The sequence below is a fragment of the Macaca fascicularis genome, chromosome 7, assembly GCF_037993035.2.
Source record: "Macaca fascicularis isolate 582-1 chromosome 7, T2T-MFA8v1.1".
NCBI lineage: Eukaryota > Metazoa > Chordata > Mammalia > Primates > Cercopithecidae > Macaca > Macaca fascicularis.
The window spans coordinates 102,692,988-102,705,842 of NC_088381.1; the positions used below are offsets into that span (position 1 = coordinate 102,692,988).

Here is a 12,855-nt window from a genome sequence, read left to right on the forward strand (position 1 = left end):
TGACTTATTAACAAGAGAGAGCAGATGAACAATGAAAACAGGATGCCTTATAAGCTAGTCAAACCTCTTCCAATGAAAAGCCAGGGTGAAATATAATTTCGACCACCTGTTAGTGATGTTGTGGAAGAGAGTCATACATTTTGTATGGAAGGCTGGACTCACTCAAAGTTGGGAAATATATTCCAAGTGTCTACATGGCTAAAAAAAATAAGTTATTTTATTTATGAGATTAAGTCACCAGGTAATACAACAAATCATTTTCCTATCCCACAAGTCTAGAAATGCTGGTATTCAGACCTGACTGTTCCATTTTTTAACAATCCACAGCAAAAATAAACAAAATTGTTGTCAGCTCGCCAAAATTACAGAGTATTTTTATTTTTGTAGAAACAAGGTCTTATTATTTTGACCTGGCCAATCTCAAACTCCTGGCCTCAAGTGATCTTCCCACCTCAACCTCCCAAAATGTTTGGATTATAGGCATGAGCCACTGCATGCAGCCAGAATAAATCATATTTAAGAGACTAAATTGGCCGGGCGCGGTGGCTCATGCCTGTAATCCCAGCACTTTGGTAGGCTGAGGCGGGCGGATCACCTGAGGTCGGGAGTTCGAGACTAGCTTGGTCAGCATGGTGAAACCCTGTCTCTACTAAAAATACAAAAATTAGCCAGGCGTGGTGGCACATGCCTGTAATCCCAGCTACTCAGGAAGCTGAGGCAGGAGAATCACTTGAACCTGGGAGGCAGAGGTTGCGGTGAGCAGAGATCACGCCATTGCACTCCAGCCTGGGCAGCAAAGCGAGACTCTGTCTCAAAAAAAAAAAAAAAAGAAGACTAAATTATGCACCTTAGCTTATGCATTTGTCTATAGTTGATGTGCTATTGAGTCTTCTCTACCTATGAAAAAGCAGGTCAATCAAGAGTTAGCAATTAGTTAAGGAGAATGTAGTAAGGAGTCTGTGCTATTTAATCACTGAGGATGCATCCTGGTCAGTCACTGTCTCAAAGAGTTCAGGTTCCTGGAGAAGACAAAATGTGCGGCAACAGGCCAAGTGCAGAGGTTCACGCCTGTAATCCCAGCACTTTGGGAGGCCAAGGCGGTGGATCACCCGAGGTCAGGAGATCCAGACCATTCTGGCCAACGTGATGAAACCTCGTCTCTACTAAAAATACAAAAATTAGCTGGGTGTGGTGGCAGGCACCTGTAATCCCAGCGACTCGGGAGGCTGAGGCAGAGAATGCCTGAATCCAGGAGGCAGAGGTTGCAGTGAGCTGAGATCGCACCACTGCACTCCAGCCTGGGCAACACCGCAAGACTCCGTCTCACCAAAAAAAAAAAAAAAAAAATTAGCCGGGTGTGGTGGCAGGCACCTGTAATCCCAGCTACTTGGGAGGCTGAGGCAGAGAACTGCTTGAACCCGGGAGGTGGAGGTTGCAGCGAGCCAAGATTGGGCCACTGTCTCCAGCCTGGGAGACAGTGTGACTTCATCTCAAAAAAATAAAAATATAAACAAAAATAAAAATAAAAAGGTGAGGCAACAAATACATTGCATGACAAGGCAATAACAGGAGATGCTGCACTAGATAAAATGGAGGGGGTGACCATTGCTGCTTAGAAGGACAAAGAGGAAGCAGGCTATAATATCAAGTAAGATAGAGACAGAAAACTAGCAATTAAAAGGTCACTGGCAAGCAGAAGTGGTGACTCACGCCTGTAATCCCAGCACTTTGGGGAGGCCAGGGCGGATGGATCACTTGAGGTTAGGAGTTCGAGACCAGCCTGCCCAACATGGTGAAACCCTGCCTCTACTAGAAATACAAAAAATTAGCCGGGCATGGTGGCAGGCGCCTGTAATCCAGGTACTCCGGAGGCTGAGGCAGGAGAATCTCTTGAATCTGGAAGGCGGAGGTTGCAGTGAGCCAAGATCATGCTAATGTACTCCAGCTTGGCAACAAGAGCGAAACTCCGTCTCAAACTAAATTAACATAAAATAAAACAAAACAAAATATTTAAAAAAAAAGTCACTGGCAACCTCTACTAACCACATTTACAGGCAAAAGTTACTTTGTATTGTGTTGGGAAGCAAATAAGGCTAGGAGGTGTAGAAAATCTTTTTTAGACTGATTAGAGAAACTTATATTCAAGAAATAAAAAATGCAAGCAAATAAGCGAGCATAGTGGTCTTCAGGCAAATACAAAAGAAAAATATTCAAAATAATGCACTGAAAGGCTAGTCTTCAAACAAATTCACATAAACCAATTGGTGATTTAACAAGTGAAAACAGAGGTTTTTTTTTTTGTTTTTTTTTTTTTTTTTAGGGCTACTCCATAAGCAGTGTTAAGAGTAGCCTGCAGCCCAGCGGGGCATGGTGGCTCATGCCTGTAATCCCAGCACTTTGGGAGGCAGAGGTGGGCGGATCACGAGGTCAGGAGTTCGAGACCAGCCTGGCCAACATGGTGAAAGCCAGTCTCTACTAAAGATACAGAAAAAAAAATAAGCCGGGCGTGGTGGGATGTGCCTGTAATCCCAGCTACTCGGGAGGCTGAGGCAGGAGAATCACTTGAACCCAGGAAGCAGAGGTTGCAGTGAGCCGAGATCGCCCCATTGCACTCCAGACTGGGTGACAGGGTGAGACTCCGTCTCAAAAATAGAGCAGCCTGCAGAGGTTTCCTTCATAGTTTTTCCAGAGTTGTTCCAAAGGTCAGGTTACCATACTACAGACCACCATATACTACTTACCACAAAAGCATTTTTGGAAAGGTCTCTTCGTAATCATTTGTGAGAAACAGAAAGTAATTCAAAATTTAACATCATTAAAAGGCAGTCTTCTTCCAATTTTGTCAAAATTCTTTTCGTTCAGTCATAGAAACCTAATAACATCAGCAATACTCCTTAATTCAGGGTAAATGGTCAAATACCTTTGCTCCCAAACCAATCATCTCTCTGGGACTGCTTGTAATTTCCAAAAGCCCAAACACTTCCGCACAAGGGAAAAATAACAAAAACTGAAAATAAAAATCTAGTTATTTAAAATGTTTAAATGCCCTAAGACTACAAAGAATACAGTTCCTTGATATTAATGGAAGATACAGCTGGGCATGGTGGTTCATGCCTGTAATTCTAGCACTTTGGGAGACCCAGGCAGGCAGATCACCTAACTCAGGAGTTCAAGACCAGCCTGGGCAACATGGCGAAATCCTGTCTCTACATAAAATACAAAAATTAGCCAAAGTGGTGGCATGCACCTGCAATCCCAGCCACTCAGGAGGCTAAGGTAGTAAAGTGGGGGGGACTGTTTGAGCCCAGGAGGTCGAGGCTGCAGTGAGCCAAGATTGTGCCACTGCACTCCAGCCTGGGCGACAGAGCGAGAACCTGTCTCAAAATAAGTAAATAAATAAAAATAATGGAAGATAGATAGTTCTGGAATGTGAAAAATCTTCTGTATTTCAGCATTTCAGATTTCTCCAAGGTTAGAATAATTCGGCTCAAGAACCAAAGTGCATTAAGAATGTTTAATTCACAAAGGATAACAGCCATATTCATCCTACCCTCTAAGGTGAGAAAAGCCCCTTGCTTATATGGAAGGAGAAAACAATTTGAAATTTAAGCCTATTTACTATTTTGTTGGTACTCTCAATTTTCTTTTTAATCATAATTGTTAGCAAGGCCTGTAGCTTTAAAATCCTTAAAAAAAATCCTTATCCAATTACCTAATCCAAGTTCACTTAACTAGTTATGAGAACTCTATTTGAGTAACAAAACAAGTCTCTACAGGAGCAGAGCAAGACGTACACTCCTACTTAAAAGTACTGTCTGATGAAAAGCACTCTATTTACTTCTCTAGATATAACATGTTTAATGTGAAACCCTTTCTGTGGAACTAAAGAAAAACGTTTACTTAAAATAAATGCTCAAAGGAACTTTTCTAATCTCACTATTGATTTCTTAGGTGCAGTTTGTCCAAAACCCTCCCTCGGTCAAGCCCCCACTCAGAAAAGGTGCCTTACACGCGACGTTACTTGGTTGCTATTACACTTGGTTTCCAAGTCACAAAGGGATTCCTTTTCAGGGGAGAGAATAAAGCATAAGAAAAAGAGAGGATCACCCTCTTGGAGTGATTGATCAAGTCAGGTTCTCACTTAGAGATCCTGTTTAAACACAAGACGCTAAAACACACCATCTTGCTCCGTGTCACAGGACCAGATCTCTCGGGATAAATTAAGCGACGGGCTGAAAATGTAGGAGCTGAAACTACACCAGCAGCAGCTCCGCGTTCTTATCAAAACAATAGCGAGTGGCACATGTCAGGCAGCCCACATGCGCAGGGGGATAAAGCGGCGCCTGGCTGAGTCTGGAGTTGAACTTGTCTTAACCCCCTCCCCCAACACCCTCCACCGCGCTCCCGGCTACGCGAAAGTGAAAACGAGGGGCGCCTAAGGCCCTGCTTCTTCCCCCTTCCTCTTCCCCTTGCCCAGCCGCGACTTCTTCCTCACTGATCTCCCGGGGGCGGAGACGCTGAGTTCCCCGGAGACGAGAGTTAGTCACCAAGAAGAGGCGGTGACAGAGAGCGCGGCTCCCGTCGCACTCCGAGGCCTAGCAGCGCCGGACGGGAGGCCGCCTGCGGAGGCTCTCGCGTCCCGCGTCCTCCACCCCTGGCCCGCAGGGACGCTCCCTCCTTCCCTTCTAGAACGAGTCTCAACTCCGCTCCTCTCCCCTACCCCAGGCAGCTCCAACGTCAGACCCCACTCCCGACTGAGAAAACGAAGCCCAGCCCAGCCGTTTCCTGCCCACCGGGGCAGGAATTCCCTCCCCCGACCCATGGACTGCGGCCCCACGTCGCTGACCCTAGCGGGGATCCCCTCGGCCGCCGGGAGGGGATCCCGGAACTGGCCCCGGAGTGCGCGTGTGGCCGCGGCGGGGAGGGGCGAGGCGGGGAGTTTCCGCCGCCCCGCGGCCAGGAGGGCGGGAGGGCGACAGCAGAGGCTAAGAGCGGTTCCCGAGGCCGGCCGGGGACCCCAGCCTCCTCCGCCACGACCAACCCGCGTTCCCCACGCGCGCCGCCGCCAGTTGGCCCCGCGCGTTCTCCAAGTGGAGGCTAGGAGGCAGAGAACCGCGGGCCCGGGGCCACCCGTCACTTTCAAGTCACCCCGCCAGAAGCCCAGGGCGAGGAAAAGGAGAGAGACAAAAGGGCGCTGGGGAGGGAGTCCCCACACCCCCCGCGGCCCCGCACCCTGCCCAGCTCTTACTCGTAGTGGCGGAAGATCTCGTTGGTGACTTTACAGTAGAAAACTTCCTCGTCGGGCCGTAGGTCCGCGGGCGGCTTCTGTCTCACAAACGGCTTTCGGTGTAGCAGCGGCATCTCCCGTCCGCCCGCGGGCTCGCCCGGACCCTCGGCCGCCCGCGCCGGCCCCGCTTCCCTATCAAAATTGGAGGGAAAGGAAAGCCGGTAAGGTGGGGAGCGCTCGGCGGCAGCGTGGGCCGGTCCGCGCGCCGGGAGAAGCTCGGCTGCCTTTTGTGTGACTGACGGGCCGCGGCCGCTACCGGAGCCGAGTTCGTTCCTGCCGCTGCCCGGGCGTCGAGCGAGCGGAGCCGCCGCCGCCCCTTTCCCCCGAGCGCGTCCTGCCTCCTCGCCCAGCCGCTGGCTCACAATGGGGCAGGACGCCCCGCCGCGGGGGGCAGTGCGGGAGCGGCGGCGGCGGCCCCCTCCCCCAGCGCCGGCTCCCCGCCCGCCGCCGCCGCCGCCGCCGCCGCCGCCAGGCTCACAACGTGCTCGGCGCGCAGCCGGCCGGCCGGCCGGCCAGGGCGCTCGCCGCGGGCGGACCCCAGCGCCGCTCCGCTTTGTTCCCGGCTTGCCTCCACTTCCCGGCCGGCTCCCGAGCGACCCTCACCTGCGAGCACGCCGACTGCCACTTGTCCACCTTCTCCACTACAAAGGCAACGAGGGGAGACCCCGTCCTCTCAGGGGACCGCCTCTCTCCGGCCCCGCCGCGCCCCTGGCCGCCACTTCTCCCGCTGCCACTGCCCGACTCCGCGCGGGGAATTGCGTCCCACCGCCACTTCCCCGCCTCTCGGAGCTCCTGGGAAGTTTCTGATCTACTTTCGGCTCTGAAGGAGGAAGAGCTGTTGGGAGGAGCTTTTCACTCCTCGCTTCTACCTTTTTATTGGCTACTCGATGACTTTTACAGCCTGTCACTGATACAGGAAGAGACAGCGGAGAGCCTGGGAGAGCTACATTATTAATTAATGGAGCAACCCCTCGTGAAGATTCAGAAGCATCCTCCATGTTTGAGATTATCAGCCAAAAGATCTAGGGAAAGCGCTGGCGGTTCATAAACACATGGCTAACAAAGTATATCCTTGAAGTCTGCCACCGACGCTTGACTACAAGATGGGAAAAGGGATTCCAATTACGATTTAACTTGTATTTTAAAAATGAGAAAAGAAATGAATAAGAAAATTTGTTGCTATTTTTCTTCTTCCAAATTAGAATCCGTATCTCTAAAAATACTTTGCATGTTTAGTAAACATCTGTCTTGAACTAGAAGATACCTTGACATCAGTTCTATTTAATACTTATGGCAATTAAAAGGTTTAGAGAGCAGAGGAAAAGACCAAAAAAAAATGTATTACAAAGTGTCATCATGCTTGTAGGACCCCAACATTCTTGAAACTAACACACCTTTAAAAAGTAATATTTACAATGCTGTAAATATTTGCAAAGTATCAATGTTTAATTCAATTAGAATTTTAAGGATTATGGATTTACTAGCGAAAATTCCCCTAAAGCAACTTTCCCATATCAGTAATTTTTATTTAGGGAAACAATTTTAATGTACATAATACATGTGACCTTGGAATTCAATACAATTTTCGAAACTAGAAGTGACTCAGAACGTTCACTGGATGTGTTTTAAAGTCTTTTTTGATACTGTCCTTAACATTTGCTTATTTGAAATTAATATGAAAGAATGAAGCTAAAAGTTAGTTTTAAAAACGGTTATTCAGGCCGGGCGCGGTGGCTCAAGCCTGTAATCCCAGCACTTTGGGAGGCCGAGACGGGCGGATCACAAGGTCAGGAGATCGAGACCATCCTGGCTAATCCGGTGAAACCCCGTCTCTACTAAAAAATACAAAAAACTAGCCGGGCGAGGTGGCGGGCGCCTGTAGTCCCAGCTACTCAGGAGGCTGAGGCAGGAGAATGACGTAAACCCGGGAGGCGGAGCTTGCAGTGAGCTGAGATCCGGCCACTGCACTCCAGCCTGGGCGACAGAGTGAGACTCCGTCTCAAAAAAAAAAAAAAAAAAAAAAAAAAAAAACGGTTATTCGACAAAGTTAGTTTTAAGAACCGTTATTTGACAAAGACGTTATTCCTATTACCAATACTGCGGAATGATAATTACAGAAACAATGTGGGATCCGTTTTATAACTTCAAATTTAAGTTCATTTGTACTTTGGAGCAGAAAATGGAAGAAATCTAAATCAAGAGTTACTTTTTTATCTTTCAGGCTGGTTTTAATTGTTCATACACCTAACAAAATAAACATTTGTGAAAGGCGTTATTCTTTGGGTGTTTTAAAATTCATTAATACTATTAATGCACCTTACTATACAGAAGTCACAGAAGTTAGAAATGCTCTCAGTAAGTAGTAAATATATACTTTAGTATCGATAAACTCTTCAAATAAGAGTTTACAGATTTGATTATTTTTCTTTTCTTTTCTATTTTTGGAGACAGTCTCACTCTGTGCCCCAGGCTGGAGTGCGATGGCGAGATCTCGTCTCACTGCAACCTCTGCCTCCTGAGTTCAAGCGATCCTCCTTCCTCAGCCTCCGGAGTAGCTGGGATTACAGGCGCACACCACCACGCCCAGCTAATTTTTGTATTTTTAATAGAAACGGGGTTTCGCCACGTTGGCCAGGGTGTTCTCAACCTCCTGATCTCAGGTGATCCGCCCGCCTCGGCCTCCCAAAGTGCTGAGATTACAGGCGTGAGCCACGGCGCCCGGCGAAGATTTGGGGTTTTAAACCTGTCTCCAACTAGTATACTGAGTGACAAGTTAGAATTCCCTGCCTAGAAAGTATTTATTAGGCCGGGCGCGCTGGCTCATGCCTGTAATCCCAACACTTTGGGAGGCCGAGGCGGGCAGATCATGAGGTTAGGAGGTCGAGACCATGCTGGCCAACGTGGTGAAACCCTGTCTCTACTAAAAGTACAAAAATTAGCTGGGCATGGCAGTGGGTGCCTGTAATCCCAGCTGCTCGGGAGGCTGAGGCAGGAGAATCGCTTGAACCCGGGAGGCGGAGGTTGCAGTTATCTGAGATGGCGCCACTGCACTCCCGCCTGGGAGACAGAGACTCCGGCTCAAAAAAAAAAAAAGGAAGTATTTTTATTGATCTATCAGGTGAAAAATTTAGAGCCCACAAAGGTAAACTCAAAAGGGGGACTGGGAGAATGGATAATTTTCAACCTATATTGAAGCATCACCCCACAACTCAAAATCCCAACTTAACAGTTAAGCTAAATAAAGACGAAATTCTTTCTGAATACTTCAGTATTTATATTTACTAGATCTTACTGTTCAATAAGTCATTCAAATCATGATCTAAAGTCGTTATTTTATTATTAAATACAAATATTTAAGTTGGATTTTTTCTTATACTAGCTTAAAATTTTATTCCATCAAAAGCTATCATACTCAGTTTTCTCACAATCATACTCAAATTTCAATACTGTCATAACTCATTTCTCTGAATTATATACATAGGGTTTATTTTAATGATTTGTGACATTTAATGAAATACGGTTGTTCATTGTTATTTCAGAACAATGTAAGTTTAGAAAATTATAATTAACATGTTCAAAAGTTTAGTTTTAATGTGTTTATAATAATCAAATTAATAGACTACCTAAACTACCTCATGAAATAACATTTAAAGTATTCTACGCCTTCACAACTAAAAGTTTACCTAATTTATGATCTACTTCTGCATTTTGGCATCATGATTTCTTCCCTGCTTTGCTAATTACTACTTCCTGGCTTTTGAGAATAAAAAGCTCATTGCTGTATTCAGAAAGTAGTTAAAGAATCCTGTCATAACACAGGACTTGGTGTAAAAAATTTTTTTGGAAATATTGTCAAGGAAACTGAAAGCTAAAGTGGCACAAAAAAAGAGAAAGCAATGATATTAAAATTATTTAATTTTTAACAGTTTAATGAAACATTTGTCAAGCTCCTTTTGTGTGCCAAGACACTGTACTAGTTCATGTAAGGGATACAATGTAAATAAATGTATCCTGGCTTCAAAAAATGTATAATCTTATAGGAAAGAGACAATGCAAATACAACCAATACAAGAATTATGTGAATCCTGATGATCATGAATAATATAATGCAAAAAGAGAAGTAGAAAAGATTAGAATAAAATGTAGAAGGAAGACCCTAGGATCAGTCCTAAATGAAGTCATCCACAGGGCATGATTTGAAGGGCAACAGAGAACTCATGCTCCAACATATCCTCACCGGTCTCAAGAGACAACCCCATCAATCTCCATTAGTCATCCTTCAGCATGAAGACATGTAAAATGTGAATATTCTAGTTAGGCAGGACATATATTAATATAATACTATCAAGACATAGTTTGATTAAAATATCAATTTGGAGACACATACTGCCTTAGAAGTAAAGACAAAATAAGACTATGGGCCAGGCCAAGTGGCTCACACCTGTAATGCCAGCACTTTGGGAGGCTGAGGCAGATGGATCACTTGAGGTCAGGAGTTCAAGACAAGCCTGACCAACATGGTGAAACCTCGTCTCTACTAAAAATACAAAATTAGCTGGGCGTGGTGGCACACACCTGTAATCCCAGCTACTTGGGAGGCTGAAGTAGGAGAATCACTTGAACCCGGGAGGCAGAAGTTGCAGTGAGCCAACATCACGCCATTGCACTCCAGCCTGAGCAACAAGAGCAAAACTCCATTAAAAAAGAAAAAAAAAAAAAAAAGACTGGAATTTAAGTTTTATTTTTTATTTTTGAGACAGACTCTTGCTCTATCACCCAGGCTGGGGTGCAGTGGCACAATCTCAGCTCACACAACCTCCGCCTACTGCGTTCAAGTGATTCTCCTGACTCAGCCTCCTGAGTAGCTGGGATTACAGGCGCCTCCCACCACACCCAGCTAATTTTTGTATTTTAAGTAGAGACGGGGTTTCCCCATGTTGGTCAGGCTGCTCTCAAACTCCTGATCTCAGGTGATCCACTCGCCTTGACCTCCCAAAGTGCTGGGATTACAGGCATGAGCCACCGCATCTGGCCCGGAATGTAAGTTTTTAAAGTTGGAGCTAGAACAATTTTCCTGCAGCTTCTATTAATATTGACTGATTAACATAAGAAAGCCTTTATACTTAGGTGGTTTAGTGAGACAGTAATCACTTACACCTGAAAGAAACCTTTGGGAACTCTGTTAATTCTTCCATTTTGCACCTGAGGAAATTGACGCTGAGGAACTGGAATCCAGGCCTCCTGAGTCTCCTTGTCCAGTCAGTCTCTTTAGACCACACTGCTCTTTCTTTGGATTCGATAATAGCTAATTTTCTTATATACCCTACTCCCACCCCATTAATGAGCTAAAATACCATTATACATCCTTCTTAAAGTGCTCATATAGGGACAAGCTATATTACTGATGATTAGAAATAATTATTTTTGTTGCAGCTGTGTCTTTAACATTAAAAAATAAAAAGTAAAGAAATAATTATTTTTGAGAATCATCCAGGAAAGCAATGGGGTAATAAAAATCATAGGCTGGGTGCGGCTACTCACGCCTGTAATCCCAGCACTTTGGAAGGCTGGGGCGGGCAGATCACTTGAGGTCAGGAGTTCAAGACAAGCCTGGCCAACATGGTGAAACCCCGTCTCTACTAAAAGTACAAAAATTAGCTGGGCGTGGTGGTATGCGCCTGTAATCCGAGCTACTCGGGAAGCTGAGGCAGGAGAATCGCATGAACCCGGAAGGTGAAGGTTGCAATGAGCTGAGATCGTGGCCATTGCACTCCAGCCTGGGCGACAGAGTGAGACTCCGTCTCAAAAAAAAAAAAAAAAAATCATAAATTTGTCTAATTAGACGGCTGACATGAGACCTATCACCATGCTTCCATTAACGCATCTAACAGATAGAAACTTTCATTTCCCTTACCTCTTAGCAATATTATAAAAGTACTTACAGTAGAGCTGCCCTAAGCTTTTCTGAGAAAGATGCCTTACAAATATACACAAGGAACATCTTTAGTTTTGTAATTCCTTTTCTCACGTATCTCTAACATTTGTCTCAAGTCTTCTATGTTCTTTTCAATGTCTTTCTAATGAATTCATGGCATTTTACCCATAAAAGATTTCTATATACAGTACTGTTATTTAGAAGCAATGAATGTATTTTCCTTTGTATCTGAAACCACTGGCCTAGTGTTAGAATAGTGGTTCTAGAACTTGGCTGCCCATTGGAATCACCTGAAGGGTTTTTGAAAAATACTGATGCGCCGGGCGCGGTGGCTCACGCTTGTAATCCCAGCACTTTGGGAGGGCGAGGCGGGAGGATCACAAGGTCAGGAGATCGAGACTACGGTGAAACCCCGTCTCTACTAAAAATACAAAAAAAATTAGCCGGGCGCGGTGGCGGGCGCCTGTAGTCCCAGCCACTCGGGAGGCTGAGGCAGGAGAATGGCGAGAACCCGGGAGGCGGAGCTTGCAGTGAGCCGAGATCGCGCTACTGCACTCCAGCCTGGGCAACAGAGCGAGACTCCGTCTCAAAAAAAAAAAAAAAAAAGAAAAAGAAAAATACTGATGCTTGGGCCATATCCAGGCCCCAGGTCTCTGGGATAGAGACCCAGGCACTGGGAGTTTAAAAATCTACTCAGGTAATTTAATGGACTTCCAAGGTTGAGAATTACTGTGCTCGGACTGTTGATGTTGAAGTGGTAATGTGAGCACATTGGGAATACATCTTTTTATTCAACCCCTTCTGATTAGAGTCATGAATTATGGGATGGTAGTAAAAGTTGAGAGAGTAGTCTATGGTCATCATCTTTATCACAGTAATACTTTACATTTAATGAATGTTTTCAACTCGTCAAGGATTGTGCTAAGGGTTTTAAGGGAATCATCTCATCTCGTGCAATTTTCACCTCAAACTAAGACGTACTTATCACCATTTTACAGATGAAGCCAGTGAGGCTCTGAGAGGTTAATTAAGTAGCATGCCCCAAACCATACAGTTCAGAAACAGGAACACCTGAATTCAAGTCTTATCAACTCCAGAATCCAAGTTTCTTACTACTATTCTATATTTCCATAGGACTGACTTGCTAATCTAGCTCAGATATAAACTGAAACAGGGAACTCGATACTATCCACTGAACAATTTAGAACTTGTAATGATTAAGGTTTGTTAATCATAAAAGTACTAACGAAAACCATGGAAGATTAAAAAAAAAATTCTCTCAAAATAAGGAAAGTCTACTTATAAGAGAAAATACACAATATATAATTCTACAAAATAAAAACTTAGGCTGGGCTCAGTGACTCATGCCTATAATCCCAGTACTTTGGGAGGCTGAGGCAGGTGGATCACTTGAGCACAGGAGTTCAAGACCAGCCTGGGCAACATGATGAAATCCCATCTCTACTGAAACACAAAAATTAGCCAGGTATGGTGGCACATGCCTGTGGTCCCAGCTACTCAGGGGTCTGAGGTGGGAGGATCACTTGGGCCCAGGAGGTTGAGGCTGCAGTGAGCCAAGATCTCACCACTGCACTCCAGCCTGGGCAACAGAATGAGACCCTGTCTCAAAAAT

At 45.4% G+C, this 12,855-nt stretch overlaps 1 protein-coding gene across 3 annotated transcripts in view; it reads right to left on the reverse strand.

The window, feature by feature from the left end:
- BAZ1A (bromodomain adjacent to zinc finger domain 1A) overlaps positions 1-6,109 on the reverse strand; it is a 129,560-nt gene extending 123,451 nt beyond the window's left edge. For all 3 annotated transcript variants that reach the window (XM_045397525.2, XM_065547489.1, XM_065547488.2), the window contains exons 1-2: positions 5,891-6,109; positions 5,249-5,419 (exon numbers count right to left, since the gene is read on the reverse strand). In XM_045397525.2, coding sequence (XP_045253460.1) covers positions 5,249-5,361 — 113 coding nt within the window. In that variant the 5' untranslated portion in view covers positions 5,362-5,419; positions 5,891-6,109. The remainder of the gene's footprint in view (positions 1-5,248; positions 5,420-5,890) is intronic.
- Positions 6,110-12,855: the final 6,746 nt, after the last annotated feature.